The sequence below is a fragment of the Amblyomma maculatum genome, chromosome 9, assembly GCF_055883805.1.
Source record: "Amblyomma maculatum isolate TAMU_Amacu chromosome 9, ASM5588380v1, whole genome shotgun sequence".
NCBI lineage: Eukaryota > Metazoa > Arthropoda > Arachnida > Ixodida > Ixodidae > Amblyomma > Amblyomma maculatum.
This window is the reverse complement of record NC_139352.1, coordinates 65,576,969-65,597,670: the sequence shown is the minus strand read 5'-3', so window position 1 is coordinate 65,597,670 and position 20,702 is coordinate 65,576,969. Positions and strand designations below refer to the sequence as shown.

The 20,702-nt window shown below is 45.0% G+C and overlaps 2 protein-coding genes across 2 annotated transcripts in view; both read left to right on the top strand.

Moving 5' to 3' along the window:
• Positions 1-14,682, top strand: part of LOC146179260 (calcium-activated chloride channel regulator 3A-1-like) — a 32,581-nt gene extending 17,899 nt beyond the window's left edge. The window contains exons 6-12 of the mRNA XM_084580162.1: positions 4,897-5,011; positions 7,736-7,963; positions 9,491-9,793; positions 10,519-10,737; positions 10,953-11,223; positions 12,313-12,489; positions 14,678-14,682. Coding sequence (XP_084436288.1) covers positions 4,897-5,011; positions 7,736-7,963; positions 9,491-9,793; positions 10,519-10,737; positions 10,953-11,223; positions 12,313-12,489; positions 14,678-14,682 — 1,318 coding nt within the window. The remainder of the gene's footprint in view (positions 1-4,896; positions 5,012-7,735; positions 7,964-9,490; positions 9,794-10,518; positions 10,738-10,952; positions 11,224-12,312; positions 12,490-14,677) is intronic.
• Positions 14,683-16,231: 1,549 nt separating this feature from the next.
• On the top strand, positions 16,232-19,304 carry LOC146179259 (uncharacterized). Its single transcript, XM_084578933.1, has 2 exons — positions 16,232-16,672; positions 18,400-19,304. Exons 1-2 carry the CDS (start codon positions 16,417-16,419, stop codon positions 19,047-19,049), a joined length of 906 nt encoding a protein of 301 aa, XP_084435059.1. The 5' UTR covers positions 16,232-16,416; the 3' UTR covers positions 19,050-19,304.
• Positions 19,305-20,702: the final 1,398 nt, after the last annotated feature.

Below are 20,702 nucleotides of genomic sequence, written 5' to 3'. Positions count from 1 at the left end.
TGAGTTATACGGATCTTGGTTGGCAGACTAATGTCTCTGCTCTTTACTAGGCGGTCAAGGCTAACCATTGCTTTCTTTCCCAGAAGCAGGCGTCTCCTAATTCCATGGCTGCAGTCTCCTTCCGAGGTAATCTTGGAACCCAAGAAGAGAAAATCTGCCACAGCTTCCACTTCTTGTCCATTGATGCTCCAGGACTTGATAGGGCAAGACGCCATGATCTTTGTCTTTTTAATGTTCAGTTTAAGCCAAAATTCTCACTCTCTTCTTGTACACGCATCAGAAGTCTCTTGAGTTCCACTTCACTTTCTGCCATTAAAGTGGTATCATCCGCATATCTAAGGTTGTTGATGCGTTTTCCAGCAATCTTCACTCCAGCTGAAGACTCGTCCAGACCGGCCTTCCTCATGATGCACTCTGCATATAGGTTAAATATGCAGGGCGACAGTATGGAGCCTTGCCTCACTCCTTTCTCTATCGGAAACTAATCAGTAAGACCATGCCCAGTTCGGACTGTGGCCTCTTGCCCTTCATACAGGTTGATGAGGAGACAGATGAGGTGAATTGGAACTCCCATCTCTTGGAGAGCTTGCCACAATCTGCTGTGATCTACATAGTCAAACGCTTTTGCATAATCAATAAGCAGAAGTAGATGGGTTTCTGGAACTCTCTTGCTTTTTCCATGATCTAGCGAAGATTGGCAATTTGGTCTATAGTTCCTCTGCCCTTGCGAAACCCAGCTTGCACGTCCGGAAGCTCCCGATCCACATACTGCTGCAGCCTACCTTGGAGGATTTTCAACATCACCTTGCTAGCATGCGAAATAAGCGCGATCGTGCGGTAGTTGGAACAATCTTTGGCACTGCCTTTCTTTGGGATGGGGATGTAAACTGACCTCCTCCAATCCTGTGGCCACTGCAGGGTTGTCCAAATCTTCTGACATAATGTATGCAGAATGTTAACAGCGTCATGGTTGAGGTTTTGAAGCATCTCAGCTGGAATGCCATCAATTCCGCTAGCTTTATTCTTAGCAAGGCTGGCTAAGGCCCATTCAACTTCACTCTTCAGGATGCCCGGCTCGAGATCAGTAATCGCAACTGTCTTATGTTGGGTTTGCACTTTCGGGTCCTTCTTGTACAGTTCTTCTGTGTATTCCTGCCACCTCTTCTTTATCTCTGAGGCTTCAGTGGGGTCCTTGCCTTGTTTGTCCTTTATCACGCCCAGCTTAGCACAGAAGCTTCCTTTGATATCTTTGATTGTCTTATACAGAGCTCTTGTGTTCTTTAATTGGCTGTTGTCCTCAACTGCGTGGCACTGTATGTTTAGAAAGGCATTCTTATCTCTCCTTGCTATTTTCTGAATATCCGCATTGAGAACCTTGTATCCTTCTCTTTCCCCCATAACTTTTGCCATCCTCCGTTCCTCAGCTATTTGCAAAGCCTCTTCAGATAACCAGTTTGCTTTCTTGCATTTATTTTGCTTTGGAGCTACCTTAGTAGCAACTTCTTGTATTATATCACGAACATCGGTCCACATCTCTTCGGGCTCTCTGTCTTCTAGATCTAATTCTTGATATCGATTCCTCATTTCCACAGCATATTCTAATGAAATTTGATCCAGATCATACCTGAAAGGCCTTCTAGTTTTCTGCGTTTTCCTCAATCGAAGCTTAATTTTGGCAACAAGAAGCTGATGATCTGTGCCACAATCGGCCCCAGGCCTTGTTTTTACTGCTTGTATAGCGCTTCTCCATCTCTGCCGGCAAAGAATATAATCGATCTGATTCCTGTACAGACCGTCCGGTGAAGTCCATGTGTACAGGCGCCTCTTGTGCTGTTGAAAATGAGTATTCGCTATTGTCAGGTTGTTTTCCTGACAAAACTCTACTAGCCTCTGCCCAGCTTCATTTGGCTCGCCAAGACCATAATTCCGGATATTTCTTCACTCCCGACCTTAACATTCCAGTCTCCTATGAGGAAAACGACGTCTGATGATGGGGTGCGGTCTAAACGGCATTGTAGGTCCGCATAAAACCTCTCAACGTCAGCTTCTTCAGCAGCAGTGGTCGGTGCATAGACTTGGATAACTGTTATGTTTGAAAGGGCGACCTTGGATCAGAAGTGAAATCATTCGGTCGTTTTTGGGGTGGTACCCTAGCACTGCTTTGCCCATTCTTCTGTTTACTGTGAGAGCGACCCCACTCCTTCTCTTGGATTCGTGCCCACAATAAAAGACATAATGGTCGCCGGAGTTAAATTCTCCCATTCCGGTCCACTTGAGCTCGCTGATACCCAAGATATCAATGTTCAATCTGTCCATTTCTCGCATGACGACATCCAGTTTACCTTGCGTCATAGATCTTACATTCCATGTTGCTATTTGATATATCTCCTTGCAACATCGGACTTTCCGGTCGCTTCCCGACACATCCTTTTGGCTTTAGCCCAGCCACTTCCTTCGTCCTGGAGCTACTAGGAATCGCCCTTTGTTCATCCCCAGTAACATGTGGTACGCCTTCCAACCTGGGGGGCTCATCTTCCGGCGCCATATCTTTAATGGTATTGTGACTGGCCATAGGGTTTTCTTGGCAGGAAATACTGGAGTGGGTTGCCATTACCTTCTCCAGTGAATCACATTTTGTCAGAACTCTCTGCCGTGACCTGTTTATCTTGGGTGGCCCTACACAGCAGAGCTCACGACTTCATCGAGTTTCGCAAGCCCCTCTGCCACGACAAGGCAGTGATCCATGAAGGGGAAGAAGAGTTTAGCTCGCCAACAAGTATCCCCAGGGCTTACATGGGATCGCCTAGGCCGAGCCCCTTCCTAAGAGCTAAGTCCCACAAAATGGCGGACACCCACGCCGGGGACCGCTCTTGTCCCAGTTTACGTCTGGTCATCGTCGAGCTGAAACATATCCTGCAGCTCTCCCAGCGCTCGTGGCGGACTTGTCAACTACTGCCACCGCGTTGGTCGTGCTGTGGGTCGCACCCACGTGCTCGGGCAGGCGGGATCGCAATACCCGTGGTGCACTCCCATGACGTGCACCCCTGCCAGACGCCTTCGCGCCCCTGACTTCGGTAACTCTCTTCGTGCTGCGCGCCACGCGAGAGCCCGATTCTACCAAATTTTGTTAAGCGTCTTGGATTGGACGCCGGACCCGTTGCAAAACTCTTTGGGACCTACCGCCTACGTACCGGAAGCGCGAGTGGAGGCTTCATCCTCCACCCCTCTGGTCTCACAGCGGTACTACTGACAGGCTCTCAGAGGGTGCTTGCACCAGTTCTGCTTTCGCTTCGTCGTCACTCTCTTAGCCTGCTGAGACGCCCGTAGGCCTCAGTGTTTCCCAGGACGTCCCTGGCATACGCCGGAGGGGGAGTGAAGACAGTCTCTAACAGCGCCCCTTTGCCTCCTCGCGGGCTGGGTAACACGGGGTTGCCCCTACCCCTGATGACAGTAGTCAGCGGGGATTCTCCAGCGGCGTCCCTACATAGAGACTTAGCCGGCACAGCCCATCCCTGGACTAAACCGGCGGGTGGACAGACTCTTATTTCCCGCTACGAGGAGTGGTCACCACCAACTCCAGCGGCTTCCACCTTGGATTACAGGGAGTTGGGAGCTCCCCAGCCTTATCCCTAGTCCCGTGTATCAATAGGGTACATCATCGGTAAAGGCTGTCATTCGGTGGGCTCCATAGTAGCAGTTCCTAAGCCCGAGAATCTACCCCACTTTAGTGGGGTAGACTTCCTGAGAGTGCACAAGGCTCCGAGGTTCCAGTCGGCCGTCTGAGCATTCACCGGCGTGGCCTCTCTCGATTACAGGAGCGCGCCATTGCTCCCAGCCTTATCCCTCAGGGCTTCATCGCCAATGGTTGCACCCCTCTCGGTTACAGGAGGACGCAGCCCCTCCCAGTGACCAACCAAAAGTCAATCCACCCATCATCGGGAAAACTGCCTTAGTTTGCTCGATGACTAAATAATGCCACCAGGCTAACCTGTCCCTCTTCATCAGGTCACAGCTGAGTCCTCTCCGCTTCCACGGAGGGCTCTCGGGTCTCTGCTCACCCGTGTTGTAGTCCCGCTCCAGCCACCCAGAAGCTTGGATTTACGGGCCCGCGCCAGACATGAGCCTGGCTATGGGAGGAGACTTACACAACACAGCTCCGTCCCATCCAGTCATCTGGCAGTCTATAAAAAATAAGGGATTTACGATAGATCAGGCCTAGGAACCTTTTGCATGGTTCGGTATATTGTGTTAAAATGCATTTGTAATTTCGCCGAATTTCGTCTAAACCAGTTGCGTTCTTATTGTCCAGCCCAAGTAGGAGGTTAATAATGCCAGCGTCGGGGATGATGAGGGGATTAATTTTTGAAACGTCGTATAGTTCTATATCTGGTGCAACACAGTTATCCACAATAAATATCGAGTGAAAGAAATCATTACGTGCATTTGCAATTTAACCCGTTCCCCGGCAGATAGAAGAGAGGCATGACTTTTATCGCTGCTAAAGTGTTCCCAGAACAGTTGCGGGTTATTGACAAGGAAATAAGGAAGCTTCAATAGAATGTAGTGTTGTTTGGCTTTTTCGCGTTTTGTTTAAAAACTGAAATAGCCTTTGCTAGCTCAGTTTTTTTATTAGTTGGTGCTCGTTTCGACTTGATGTTCTGTTGAACCTTTTTAACAAGACGTTTTGCTTGAATGAATTCACGAGAAATCCATTTTGTTAGCATTGGGACGAAATGAGATATACTGGGGTATAAAATATTATTATATATGAGCTAAAGAGCATGGGTTTCAGTATCTATATTCGACGAGAATGCAGATAAGGATGTCATTATCAGCCAAAAATTTGAAGAACGTGGAAAACTGTCTAAACCACGTTGCCTTCGTCGACGACTGCAGTGTACCCGAGCCGGACATGACTAAGAGCATCCATGTGACCTTCGACGAGACTCAGCATAAAGAAGACCTGCCTCAGCGTGTCGTGCTTGTACTCGACGTCTCAGGCAGCATGGATGTAAGCGTCGTAATTTTAAACTAAGAAATTAACTCCTATCGCATCCTAGTTGTGTAATTTCTTCATGTCTATCAAGCGCGACTTTAATGGGCGGGCATTATAAAGCACTGTCTGTCGAAACAAATATATAGCTAAAATTTCAAAGCTTATATGTCTATCGGAGGCAAGTCTCCACTACACTCTGTGACATTGATAATAAATACTTGACGAGCAGCAGTCGGATTTAGAAAGATTGTGCCTACATTGTAGATCATTTTTAATGATTTCAGAGATATCACACCTAACCATTTCACAATTCTGTAACATCTCTGCTACTCATTTATATTTAAGCTTTTTGTACGCTACCGACAGTTCTAACGAACGAACGATGCACCAATTCTTTGTTTCTCGCTCTCATTCGCCCCCTTTTAGGCTGCTCCCACCATTCATTTCTCTCTCTCTCTTCTTTGTCGTGACCTTCATTATTAATTTTCTAACCTCACTTATTTTCTCTAGCCTGATACGCTGCTCCTAAGTGCTTTTTTGGGGGGGGATTCACGCAGCCCCCAGATGAGCAGCAGTTTTTTTTTTTTTTTCGTGCTAAGCGTTGCATATCAAGCTGAAGTCAAGGCTTTCGTGGCAATTCGAGCTAGAATAAATCTATATCTAATTCCAAGTCACAGTTTTGTTTTTATTTTCTCTATATATTACCTTCATTATATTGCTTACTATATCTAGATGCGCTGTCTTTGTCGCCTATTAATCATTCTCGTTATATTCTAACTCTTCTCCCTATACGTACGCTGGCTGAATACGCTGATGTAAAATTATTGTCCGTTTTATCAATACATTGGGAATGAAATATTAAAATTTCAATCGATTTAATCAATAGCCAAAATATATTATGCCAGTTTGAATCAATCGATAAACGTATACATCTCAGGGCTAAGGAAGATAAACGTGTGTGTCACAAAACTTATGATTTCGTATGAAGGGTATCTATACAGTTACAGGTTTGGGCATCAAAGTGCCGACGTATCAGTATAGTCAAGTGCGCGAGGCAACTTTGTGGTGCACCGTTAACTCCAGGTTATAGTTGAGGTTTCGTGAAGTATGGCTCCTTACGACGTGATGCTCAAAGGCTCTTCACTGTTTCTTCTGTGGTCGATAGCTCACAGCCTCGGGTGCTGCTAAGAGCACCATCGCCTCGGGTGGTGTTGCTCTTGATCTTGTCAAACGTTATCTGTCAGACAGAAAACAGTGTGAAAACGTCGTGTTCGATTACAAGGGTAAAACATGGTGTACCTCATGGTTCTATGTTTGGACCTTTGTTGTTCATTCTGTTTATAATGACATGTGCAATTTGCCTCTTTCACCGACACTGGTCATGTAGGCTGTTGACGTAAATATTTTTTTTTTCTCCGAACAAACCGTAACCCAATAGAACGCTGTCCTAATTAATTATTTGATCAAACTTGAAGATTGGCCGCATAAAACCAGATTAACCTTGAAAGTTAAAAAGAATAAGTACATTATTTTCAAGCCCCATAACATAGCCTGTGACACTGAGCTAGTCCTAAATTTTCAAGGTACAGCTTTGCAGCTTGCGACATCAAATTTTTAGGCGTCTGGTTGGAAGAAACCATGTTGTGGAACAACCAATGTTAGCAGGCTGGTCGTAGAACTAAGTAAAGCAGTTGCCTGTTTCTACAAGCTTAAAGAATTACTTCCAGCGAGGCTCAGAAAAGCAATATATGTTGCTAATTTCTACTCTCGTCTTTCATATTGCATTTTAGTTTGGGGAGATACAACCATCCATATTTAAATTAAACTCGAGCGACTTCAAAAAAAGGTGTCACGAATTCTTGAGAACTTTTTATGGAAATCCTAGTCAGCTATTTACTGATCCCTTGTTTACTAAACATAATATGCTTAAAGCAACTGAATTATACGATTACAAACTGTCTCTCAATGTCCAAAAAATAACATTCCAAATTATACACACCGCCCCTTGCATGCTTACAGCTTACGTAAGGAACTAAAGCCAGTGCCACATACACGAACAAATTATGGCAGGTTCACTATTGAGTACCGCATACCATCACTTTATTATAAACCTAAAACTCACAATGACTTTACACATTTAGACACGAATTAGCAAATTTTCTGATGAGGTAATGAATATTATTGCGATCCAAATAAAAGCACTGACCAATAAGAACTGGCACCACTCCTCGACCGACGGACAACTGATTGGTTTTTATTCGATTAACTTTTGTTCACGTCATAATGTGCTAGCGTGTATTGGGTTTTTAATTTTATTGAATTTAAATATAATATATTGAAATATTGTTGCATAACTCTTCAGGAAGTGTAAGCACTGCATTTGCTATTTGTTCATGTCTGATTTCTGCTGTGTGTATAATTGTATATCTACAGCGTGGTGCTGCCTGTAGGCCCTCAGGCCCAGCCAAGCTGTTTGTGATAGCTTTTTGCCTGGGGAACCTCCAACTTGTAGGTTGGAAACAAAGTCGATTTGGAGTTTGAAACCACAGTCCACTTTTTCAGTACTCATGGGATGTACCTTGAATTTTTCGGGATCTAGCCTTTCTAAACCAAATGCATATCTGCGTGTTGTCCATGGAACAAACGCAATCTTGTATCCACACTACAGTGATCGGTAAGATGACAGTTTACCAACACTGAAATTAAGACATTTATTTTAACTTCTGTTTCTTACTCTAGGACGACAACCGGATGGAGTTTCTGCAGAAGGCTGCTGCACGCTACATTGATGACATACCGGACGGGTCATTGCGTCTGGCTATTGTCACATTCGAAACAAGCGCCGCGGTACACCACACACTGATGCCTGTGAATGTCAACACCAGGAAAGGATTTTTGGACGCCGTTGAAAGGCTCACCGCAGGAGGCAGCACCTGCATTGGCTGTGGCCTGGAAAGAGCTTTAGAGGCAAGACTTTTTTAAGAATTTTTAAGTAGCGCTAATCTTTTCTGCGAAGGTGGGGACAGCTGCACTATGGGTGATATGTATGGCCTCGTCGTTGAAGGGTCCATCATAATAGCCATCACAGTTAAATGTTGTCCACACGCACGCACGCACGCACGCACGCACACACGCACACACACACACACACACACACACACACACACACACACACACACACACACACACACACACACACACACACACACACACACACACACACACACACACACGCACACGCGCGCACACGCGCGCACAAATATGCACACACGCACACACACAAATAAGGCTTTAAGTGTAGCCCACTGCACTGCTTGAAAGTGGTCCCGAATCGTAAACCACTACTGCTAGAGGTTTAGTGCAGAGCAGGGTTTTTGAAACGTATTTTTCATCAAGAAGCACCCATCAAGAGGTGACAAGAAACCACACCCCGTCCCTCCCTCCCCCTTTGCCATCACAAACAGGCGATGTTGCTTGTGAATCGCCCCATACTAGTTCTTCCTGTAATATAGAATTTTTTTTTTTGTAAACATTTGTTTGTTTTTTTGCTTTTGGCAATCAGCTTTTTTAGTAAATGCCCATCTCTCAGACCTTTAAATCAAAGACAAGGATACCGAAAACTATACTTTTTTTCACAAGCTGTTTGCCGCCTACGAAAGCTGCAAAACACATGAGCCAATAAAGATAGCACGCATTGCATGACTGCTTTGCAGGGTAACTTGCAAGTGAAAAGCGTAGCTACTAGGCCATTCGCTCTGTACCCCATGCGATGAAAGCTTTGGCGCGATTTCGATCAAGTGGGTAATCCCTATGCTTGTGGCCCTTGGCCAAGAATTAATATCTGTATTGTAATGAATACTAGACGTTTGTTTCTTGTTCTTTACCATTTCATGATTAATCTTCTCCCTGTCAAAAACGATCTAAAATAATAAAATCAATGTCAATGCTTGACACTTATTATCTGGAAAACACGTTGCCATTTTCATCCTTAATGCGAACGCAGTCGACCTGCAGCCCTTATCTGCGACATTAGCGCAGAAGGCTTGTTCCTGTCGCCACCGGCTAGTCGACTGGTTTTCAAGACAAAGGCACAACCGATAACTCTGCCCCCTCGCCACCGTTATCCCTCGGCACTTTTTTAGGCTTACTTTAAAACTTCGCATTACTAATAATTATTACCCTCACTAACACATTTGCGCCTGTTGGGACGCTGAAATCGGTGCACTCTTTACTTTTGTTTAGACAAATTTGTTTCCTCCTCGACATTTTTTGAATATCGGCTGAGGCGTGCAAAACATATAAACGTATGCCGGTTCAGTCATTCTGTGAAAGGAGCCTTAGCGATGTCAGTGCACGTTAAAGAACCCCAGGTGGTCGAAATTTCCGGAGTCCTCCACTACGGCGTCTCTCATAGCCTGAGTCGCTTTGGAACGGTAAACCCCCCACAACCAAACCAAACCAAACAGTAAAAACGTATCCACTCTATAATTGCAGGTACTAACCACACCTGATGAGACTCCGGAAGGCGCCATAATCCTGCTGATGAGCGACGGCGAAGAAAATATTGCTCCCAATCTGGCCGACGTTACGCCGAAAGTCGTGGCAACCAAGGTTGAAGTAAACACTATGGCTTTAGGGACCACGGCAGACAACAAACTTGAGAAATTAGCCATTGCTACCAAGGGAAAAGCGTTCTTCTTCGAGGATCTGCAAGGAAATACGGCGCTTAAAATTGAAACTGCTTTTGTGGAAGCTTCGACTAGCCAGGCGGACGAAGCTTCTGGAAGGTACACAATGGTAGGTACTCATACTATTTCCGTGACGCGCATATAGAGGGCATGATTGAAGGTATATGACCAGGTATTGCATCAAAGGAAAAAGAAAGAAATGACAACTGTCTCTATATACTTTCTCATGGTTCGCACCTGTCGATGAGGCAAATCATCAAGCCCTAGTTTAGGAGATATAACGATTCTGAAAGAACACTTTTTGGAATTTATGCCTAACACTGTAAATGATGATGACGGTTATACATACCTGCTATGCTGTCTGGCACTCATCACGAGTGGAAGGTAGCAGCAATATTGAAGCAGAAAGTTTTGACAGCGTGGAATTTGTCTTTTGTTAAAGGTAACAGGGCCAAACGAAATGGCTCTATATATTTCGTCCCGTCAGCTATTCGCTACAGAACCGAAGCTAAAGCTTGACGTAACCAACCAAGGAACGCGTAACCTCCGTGTTATCGCGATCACGTTACACTGTCGCTTTTCCATATTGCTTTTTGTAGAAAGGAAAACAGTTGCCCGTTTCAATGATGAAAACAGTTTCAATGATGGCGCAGGTATTGACACGTATAAATAAATAAAATGATGCTTGAGCTTCCGGTTACGAATAGGCACCTTTAACACCGCCTTTTCATTCGGAGTAGCCACTCTTGAACACAGAGGTAATATCTGAGAGCTGGCGCTCACCTTACTGCGGTCCTGAAATAGTGACATTTGTATTTCTCCTTTCCCTTCTAGGTCATGGACACCTCAAGTCTTTTCGCAGGCAGTCTAAATGAGAATTTCGTATTGGACAACAGTTTGGGCAACAACACTGTCGTCCTCATTCAACGCGTGCAGCCTGAGAGTGCTTCCGTCAGAGCATGGCTCATTGATCCCAACGGAAAAAAGTGCCGAGATTGCCGTGTGGAGGACAAAGGCTTTATAATGACTATATTAATACCAAGCCAGGCAGAGGTTCGAAATTATTTTATTCAAATATTTTTTTGTCTAAATCATCATATAATGCAAAACTCTAGCCGGAGCTTGTGTCTCTAATTAACGGCTACAATACTGGAATGAGAAATTGATAATGTGATAAATATTTCTAATGATTAATTGATTCTTTAAAACAGATCATTAGTTGATAGAGTGCATAAATGAACTAATGACACTTATTGGTTGATTCAAAGGCAGGGAAATGGACTCTTCACGTGGAAACATCAAGTCGCGACGAAGTAGACGCCAACATCCAAGTTAGGTCTCAAGCCAAGGACCCAAATGAGCCTATCCGGGCAACCTGCCGAATGTCTAGTATAGAAGTAGGAAAAGCAAACGAAGCAATCATTCTTACCGAGGTGAGAAAGGGAAAGAAGCTCGTCCTGAACGCTGACGTCACTGCAGAGGTCACCAGACCCAATCGAGCGCCCAAGGTTATATTTCCACTCAATGACAAAGGCCGAGGTAGGCATGTGTTATCTTTTGTCCTGCTTTCCCCGTCTTGGGGATGTGTTCTAGAAGCAAAGCAGGTGATCCCTGGTTTATGTAAGAGGAGTATTTCGAAAAACCCTTCTCTATTCATTAAAACAAAAATTCTAAAACAGAACAATGATAACCACTAACGCTCGCAAGCTGAGCAGGTCCTGTTTTTTTTTTCTCTCCATACTGTCTAATAAACACAAAATACCTGGCGAATTTGATCACCTGACACATTTTACAGATTATGCTCGCGGCCTCTATGTGGGAATAAGGGAAATAAAAGGGATCGGCGCGTATATTTTTGGCCCTTTTTACATCTGTTTTGCTCGGAAAATTTAGTTCATCTCGTTTCCGTACATTCCCATAAAATGTAAGCGACGTGCAGTACAGTGGTCGTTCCGTTCATTGAAATTCACAGCCAGCTTAAAGGGCGTGTTCAAAAGTCTGGTTTGGGAATATTTATTTATAGGCGCTAAGTGAGAATATCCCTGTAAGCTACGATTTACTAGTTTGTCTCGCTATGTAACTGAGGGGGCAGACCGCAAAGGGTGAATAATGACACAAACAGGCAAATCAGGACAGTAGGTCTAAAATAATGCACAGAAATCTAAATTAATTTTAAACAGTTTCGGAAGAAACAAGAAGTTTCACAAGCAGCGACTCGCTGCAACTGTCAAATGAATACGTCTACTTAGGGCAGATAGTTGAAGCTGATCCAAACCATGCGAGTGAAATAACCTGAAGCATAAGAATAGGATGCAGCGCTCTGGCAGGAAATTTTATGTCGTGACTATCAGCTCCCTGGTATATCCCCCAGGAGAAGCGAGCTGAATCTTACCGTTCTCACCTAAGAGGCAGAAGAGCAGAGGCTAACGAAAAGAGATCGAACTCAAATTGAGTACAATGCAGAGATATTAAAAAAAAAAGAAAACAAGACGTTCGAACGTTGCAATAAGCAGTTTTTAATGTTTCCATATTGCGCTGTTTTTCGTACTTGTAACCTCGTAGGCCTTCATGTCGTTCATTTTACTTTCATTCAAACCATTCTTGCGCCCTTGCATGCTGCCGCCACAGATCCGGACGTACGAGCAAATGATGGCACCTACAGTGGATATTTCGCTGCCTTCGTTGGGAAAGGCAGGTACGCCGTCACTGCACATGTGTCCAGCCACAATTCCATCCGACTTGTGGACCCAATGCCCGCCTCGGGCAGTACCTATGCCATCACCCCTCTACTCTCGCATACTTCGGGTGAGTTCATCATTCCATTTTTGAAAAAAATACCATATGCCGTAAAGTTCTACCGAGCAGATATTTTGGGGCCGGAATTGAGGAAAATTCTGAGCGAAATCTAATATCCTGTTCGAGCCCAGATATCTTTCACAATGTGACATAGCACAGAGGACGTTATTTATCTGGTGATTTGGCAATCTAGCTACCTGGCTAGACTTTCTAGAGTCGAAAAACCACTCGCCGCTTCGTGCGCAGTTTTCGTCGAGACGTGCAGACCGCCGATTTTACAAGCTGCCCTTATTTGTAGCAATAATGTGGCGAGCAAATGAACATTCCCTTTCAAGCATGCTCGCTACGCGCCCAACCACGGAGCCGTTATGTCGATTGCCTCGCCATCCGTCAGATGGAGCAGCTCGTGAAGCGCAATGCTCGGCTTGTCACTGCGAAAACTGTGCACGTGCCATGATGAGGTTTTTGGTCCATTACAAATAGTCTAGGCAAGTATCGATAAATCACTGATATAAAGCAACGTAGATCATAAGCTATTTAGCGAACTATATATATTTATACAAATAGGGTAGTTCATTTTGGGCAGTAAGATTTTAAGTTTGATTTGGTTTGGTTTGTGGGGTTTAACTTCCCAAAGCGACTCAGGCTATGAGAGACGCCGTAGTGTAGGACGTCGGAAATTTCTACCACCTGGGGTTCTTTAACGTGCACTGACATCGCACAGCACACGGGTGCCTTGCTTTTCGCCTCCAACGAAAAGCGGCCGCCGAGGCCGGGATTCGATCCCGCGTCCTTGGGAACAGTAGTCGAGCGCTATAACCAATGCGCCACCCCGGCGGGGTAGTAAGGTAGTAAGGTTTTAAGTCCGGCCCCGAAATATGCCAGACAGCATAACATCGTAAAACCGAAGGTGCTCGTTTGGTGTAATTAATCTCAATAAAGTGTTGCATTATATAAACGGTTCAATTCTGTATACGTTTTTGTTTAGGAGCCTTTCAGTATTCCTGAAGGAGATATTGTAGAATGGTAAGGCTTTAGCGTACTTAAAAGAGTGGGACGGGCGAAAGTTATTGCACACGTGTGAAAGTTTATAGAGGTGACGACGTGTAATGTACACCGCGAGAGTGTACCTGCACGCGGGGCTTTAGGTTTCACGTTGGCTACGACGTTTCGTACTCACTCCGTCGAGACATTGCTGTTTTCTAATCCGTCCTGCTTCGGCATTTGTAATTTTTGTCCGAGGTTGAGACATGCAAGGCAGGCCATTTTCTGTTGGCTTTCGCCATGTGAGGCAGTGTTTTCGCATTAAAGTCTGCGGCACAACGGCTCTATACAACGGCCGGCCTCACAGGTGCTGTGGCAACCAACGAGGCGACTATCATTACAGTTGCCATGGCAACTAGCTTGGTATCACTCAAACGTCTAAAGACGCCCGGCTGGATTAGCGCTTACGTGGTATTCACTTGTTGGGCATAGATACGGAGTCTAACGCACTGGGCTGATTATAATTTGGGGACAGAATAGCAAATATAAAGTATATTTGTAACGGTTAGAGAAAATGCGAGAGCGGAGTTGGTCACAGAGCAAACGATAGCTACCGGCATGCGAGTTGAAATTAGAAAGAGCAAAATAGCCTTAGGTAGCAATTAATGAGAAGGAAATGTAAGCGGTGGTGGTGGGAAAAATATTTATTGATTGTTTAGCCTGAAGTTACAGTCTGTACTGATGGGTCAGCACGATATCGCGTAGGGAGGCCAAGAGCTCGTGGCTCTCAGCGACTCTTATACCCCAGTCCACCAGATGCTTTTGTGCAGCCGGGTCCGAGCTGGACACCCCGATCTCCCATCGCTCCATGTCCGTCAGTTGCCATTCTGAGGGTGACTGGAGCTTGGACCAAATGTACAGGATAGGCTGAATTTCTGTTGCTCTTGAGGTGTCCCGCAGAGCGTGCCTACATGAAAGAAAAGGCTGATGTGGATACGAGTGAGGTGAAATGGAGATGGAGATGTGTGAGACTGGAGCTTGCGCCAGGTCACCTGCTTGTGTTTAGACAGATTTGGGGGAGGTATTGAAGCCGTTGCTCTCTGTTGTGGAGAGAAGAGTTATAATTAACGGGGCATTCGCTAAATTGCCTGGGTCTGCAGCTGGCCCTGCTGGACGTGCGCTTGAGCTGCATTTTGGGCTGCTTCCTTTCCAGGGTAGCCCGAATGAGCAGTTACCCATAGAAAGTGTGAGTCTTCCTTCAAGCGAAATTGCGGATTGCTGTTTTTGAATCAATAAAGATTAGTGTGACGGTGCTTGAGGAGATTGACAAGGTAACTGCAGCTTCCTCTGCCTGTAAAGAAGATGGGGCTTTAATTTAACCGGGAACTAGGGATGGTCGTTAAGCGTAACAAACCAATGTTCACAAAACGTAACAAAGTGGATTCAAAGGGAATACTTGAGGAGCAGTTTCTGCCGGCTCCACAGGAGCGTGCAGCTAAATTTACGGAAGTATCCTGCGTGTTACAGCAGATGTGGTTAGGATAACCATGATGATAATGAATATAGCAGAAGGATTTTTAGAAACGTGAGCGTTAACAAGACCTAGTTGCCCCTTACGCGAAAGCATATTTTACAACCCTTGCTACTGCCCCTTCCTGTTTAAATGATCTGGGGTTCACGGAAAGCCTTTAGCGGCGTAATTAAATGCGTTTTCTTTATCATCGTAATATTACATGTGCGCCTTTGAAATTGAATGTTTCACTTTACAATCCTTTTAGAGCGGAAGCCCTACTTCGTGCTGCGACTTTTAATTTCGTTTAGCTGGTTTCTAATAAACTTCACCCAAGTGCGTAGAGGTGTCTACTGATAAGTGACACCTTGCTTTCCCCTAAAACTAGCTTAAGCAGAAAATATGAAAAATCATGGAATGTAAAGACAGTGTTGTAGATATATTGTGTTTACGCTAAGGCGAAACTTGATGTCCCTTCTAATTCAAAAGGTCGAACAGCGTAAATCTTCCTAAAGCATTCAAAACATGCCTAAGGAGCCTAGTTTCACTCCATCCACAGTGTGGCTAGTTTCACTCCATCCACAGTGCGGCTTGTTTCACTCCATCCATAAGTCCTGACCCCCCCCCCCCCTCCCTTCGCAACCTTACCCCTGTTTTCATTCTTGTGAAAAGAGGCAATGCTCCACAGTTAGCATTGAAAGTGGCTCTCGAATAAAACATTTCATACTGCAAGGGAAAACACGTTTAAGCTTTCGCTATCTGAATGTCCCCACACATACACTGAATAAAATCTCTGCTTGCCTTGCTTCACGCTAGCGTCACACGACATATGAGCTGAAGGAAAACAGAAACAGGTTACAGTAGCCCAGTCACAATAAAGACAGGCAATTCGGAATAAATGCAGATATATGGTGAAAATAAGGCGGCGATGACAGGCCTAGCATACATGTATGGGAAACCTTTCCTGTATCTAACCTGATCTGCACTGTTTGGACAGTCAGCATGCCAGCTAAGTTTTTGTAGCATACAGGGGTTGAGCTTGAAAAGCTTGTCGGCTAAACTTTGCGGAAGGTGACCGTTTTGTGGTTATTCAGTGTCTGGTGCCTCTTATGTCACGAGCCCCATCATGCTGGGCAAGAAGGTTATAAAAATTGCTTAGTGGTGGCTAAGCGTAAGCCGAGGAAGCGGAATCAAATCCCAACCGCGTCGGCCGCTCTTTGGTGGAGACGAAAAGCTAGGTTCTCCTGTACTGCGTGATGTCAGTGAAAGTATCTCAGGTGGTCGAAATTACTCCGTAGCCCTACTCTACGGCGCCCCCATATTCTGTGTCACTTTGAGATGTTTAAGTGCACAAATCAAATGAAACCATCTTTTCACAGGGTACTGATTTCTGGGAACCACTATGCGCAGATCCAGACCTTGATGATGACTATGAGTACACGATGGACGACTTCATTATTGTCAACAGAACGGACGAAGGGAAACCCGGAACTTCTACTGATGGGCAAGACGGCGGCCCCTTCGCGACGGTGGCGTCAGGAGGATCTTTCGATGTGACGGAAGAAATTCTGGAAGAACAGCTGCCTCCATCGAACATCCTGGACCTTAAAGTGGTCTCAGAACTGCCAGGAGATAACGACACTCTTTTGGTGACGCTCACATGGACGTGGCCTGGAGCCCACTTGACGTCCGGGAACGGTAAGCATCAAGGGACACAGCTTGAATGGATACAGAGTCCGGAAATGATATTAGAAGCAATTTTTATGAGACACCTTTAAATAAAAAAAAAATCAATATGTGAAGAATTGATGGAAGAAACGTACAGGGTTCATTGCTGTTAAAAATTTTAATTTTCTGTTTAACAGCTTGAGTTTTTCGTGCCAGATGCCATGTATTATTGCAGGAGAAGTACACATAAAACTAATTTCTCATTCATTATAAGACCCCTGTGTATGCGGAACCAGGGCTCTAAAAATGAACATCAAGAGCATAGCCTAGCTTTTATAAAAGAAATAAAGTCATCAAAGAATGAAAGAATTAAAAGGATGAAACGAATCTTACGTAGAGAGAGAAAAAAAAGGTAAAACCATGCGGGAAGAAGCGGCGAGGCTAAAGCAAACATACGTGATATCAAATAAGAATTAATCTTTCTGTTTTACTGAAAAGATGTGACACCAAAACAGACAACACTCAGAAAGAGACAGACAGGAGGGGCGCCCGTTCTGTCTGAGTGTTGTCTGTTTTGGTGCCGCCTGTCCTGTCTGTCTCTTCTTTTCTTTTTGAGTGTTGTCCGTTTTGGGGACACATTTTATCAAAGGAACGTGCACCAACTAGCCCCCGGCAAGTGTTATTGTTCTGTTTCAATACTGTTAGCTAAAGAATTTGCTGAGGTAGCAATTACGAACGAAGATTGCTTATGCGGAGATGATGGATTGTTCCAGCAGAATCTCATACACAGAAACAAGCGAGGCATTATCGATATAAGTATTTCTTCAAAAAAGTACACGCAACTACACGCTACATTAGAATTCGAAAACGCTTAGGAAATTCGCTTGCAAATGCTGGGAATGGGAACTTGTCATGCAAAATACATTGGGGCCGATCAATGCTTAAAATTAACTTCTAGACAGGAGGATAAAACTGCCGCGGCAATAGGCACTGCCACTGTGCCTCATTCTCATTCAATAACTTAGGAAGGAAGGGGAGGGGCTATCCTTTTATTGCTTAGAAAGGAGGATAAACTTTATTTCCTTTGTTAGCTAGTAGTAGGATATGGAGAGGGTACAGCCCAATCAAGTGACAAAGAGCTCGCGGCGCTCGGCGAGAAACGCGAGAGATTGTTTTAAGTGCCGCACCGTAACGTCCTGTCAGCTTATGCAGCATGTATATATTATTTATGCTTATTGTATGGGCTAATTAACAATATGTTTCAAAATAAAATCATAACAGAGAATGGAGACAACGTGAAACAATGTAACCGCGAAGCATTGCTAAATAACAATCGGCAAAGTTAGGAGGGTGTGCTATAACGCCTATTACTACGCGTACGCTAGAGATAAAATGAAGCTTTAAAGCTGGTGATGTTGCATCAATCACAGTCACTAGAACATAATCAGAGGGATTACATTGAAAACGTAGCTCAAAATGGCATTACTCTTTAGCTGCAAAGACTGAGTTAGTAGACATATAGACTATGCCAGTCACTATACTAAGCCTTACCTATCGCGATTGTCATGACTGACCTGACAGTCAGAAGGCTGTGCTACACATGTAAATATATGACAAACCTTTGCACGCATACTGATTCAAACGGAGGCTCGCGAAGACTTGATATTCACAAGGTGCCACTCTTTCGTGTAAGGTCGTCCTGATTTGTCATCAAATCACTTTTTGTTTACACACCTTTCAACTGCATTCTTTTTCAGCTTCTCTAATAGAAATCAGAGCTAGCAAGGACCCCGGCAAGTTGGATTCGGACTTCGAGAATCAAGCAGAGATCAAGAAGCGTGACATCGCCCAAGGCAACCTTGACCCTCTCCCGTCCGAGGCCGTGCACAAAGTGACTCTTTCTCTGCCACGAGCATTCGCCAGGACTCGGCCAGATGGAGCTATTGAATGGAGAGCCTATCTGGCATGCCGGGTCGCCAACAGTGGCGGGTTGAAGTCTGACACATCGAACGTCGTTAGGGTGGCTTACATACCTCGTTCAGTGACGACTTCTCTGGCTACAAGCACAGCCGCTACGACAACACAGGAAATGACAGACGGAACGACAACAGAGGTCATCACTACGGTGGCAAGCACAGCAGTGTCGACCACCACAGAAAGTACGACCAAAATGCCTTCTTTCGCTACTGTGGAAGCCTCTACATCTGCGCATGGTACCCAGGGTAACCAAGAGTCGGGTGCGTTTCTGCCTGTACGGATGTGGATCGTGATAGGCAGTAGTATTACTGGCGTTATCGTAGTTGCTATTGTGGTTGCAGTCCTAATCAAGAGAAACTCAAACAAAAGAATGGATGACTCCTACGTTAACCGATCTTTGGACGTGCAAGGGACGACTTCGTCGCTGTGAACAAGGTGGTACGAAAAGAACTGGGAATTTCTGAAGCGGATCTGAAGGCATTTGCGCCTTTGTTGCAGTACGTCAATAAGTTGTGGCTTTATCGAGATTTCTTTCTGAGAGTGGGTTCTTCGCCAAATAAAATTATAATATCTTCAAAAAATATTGCTAATATAGCAAATGTTAGGAAAACGTAAGTAGCGCCAACTGAACACATTATCTGATTGAGGTAGCAAAGGGGATTGAAGTTCATTACAGTTGCTTTCAGTTGCCTAAATAGCTCGATGTTCTCAAATTCGGCTCGACAATTCTTCGGAGAAGGGGTGGTGCCACACATCCAGAAAACAAAAAGGGGCGGTAAATTATGTTTGTGTATTTATGACGTTAGTTTACCATTCTTTTATTTTGAGCACCTTGGTTCGCAAACGGGAGGACAATAAGTAAACACGGAAGAACCCAAGTAGCAGCTGAAAAACGGAATAGACTCGATACTCTATGCGATACACCATGCAGGATATGAAAGTTTTGTGAAAAGGGCTGTGTTGAGACCTTAGGTTGGCAATGTCAGAAATAAGCCTAAATTCAAGAAGGAACGGAAGAGATTAGCACCTTAAAAAGTCCAGGCAAGACTAGAATGCGCAAAGAAAAAACGTAAAAGCAGTATCTCGCGGCAGAACTTATATTCCTGATATTCGAAGCCCAAGAAAAATTAGACTGCACAAAGAAAACGCGTAAATTGAGGATCTCGCTGCAGAACTTATTATCCTGATATTCGGCTTAGTGTTCACGAAATGAGCAGAAGCAGTGTTAATACTATGATTAGCGCGATACCTTGCAAAATTAGTACGTAGGCATCCTGAGACGAGAGTGATCAAGGTCGGCCGTCGTGATGTGCTCAACGATGTGCTGATCACCCAACAAGAATGGATGACTCCTACGTTAACCGATCTTTGGACGTGCAAGGGACGACACAACACAACAACACTGTTGATTATCATTAGAAGGAGCTTTTAGTCAGCAGGATTGTGATCAGCGGAAGCTTCTGGTCAGCAGGAGTGTGATTAGCGCGGTCGTGAGGGGAAGGAGTGACTAGATCCACATAGGTATAGAACAGCTGCGTTCCATGAGGCTAGTTTCGAGTTCGCCGGAAAACCAAAGGGTTCTGGTACGCAATTCATAGTCCACATACCGCGACAGCCCGCTCTCACGGTAAGAAAATTAATACATTTTTCTTCAGCTGTCAAATGAGACGTTAGTGGTGCAGGAGAAGGACTCCTCGACGTGTACTGTAGAACGAGGCTGTAAGGCCGCAGTGAAAAGCGACTCGCACGTGGAGTCGCGCTGGCGGTCGAACCCCCCACGCGCCGAGGCCAAGGAGCGAGCGCTGTTGTTGTTTTTTCTCCTTTTCTCCCCTTTTCTTGAGCGCGGGCTCGCAGGGCGGGCGGGAGGCCTGGTTTGTTTCGTTCCCTTCACTCCGAGGCGTTACTGCAGAACGGGGCGGTACCACTGCATCGGCACACACACATAACTTCTTCATAATTTGTTGACTCTTACAAAGGTTTGCGAGGATGAGAATACTTAACAATTAGCCCACTCGTCCAGCAATCAATTGTATGGCACCGCACGTACTCAAGAAGTCAATTCCCAAGATTGCGTCGCCTATAG

Bases quoted from the DNA above. Each gene is read 5' to 3' on its own strand.
- LOC146179259 (XM_084578933.1), top strand. From the start codon at position 16,417: ATGGACGACTTCATTATTGTCAACAGAACGGACGAAGGGAAACCCGGA. The intron at 16,673-18,399 runs GTAAGCATCAAG...ATTCTTTTTCAG, and splicing joins CCACTTGACGTCCGGGAACG to CTTCTCTAATAGAAATCAGA.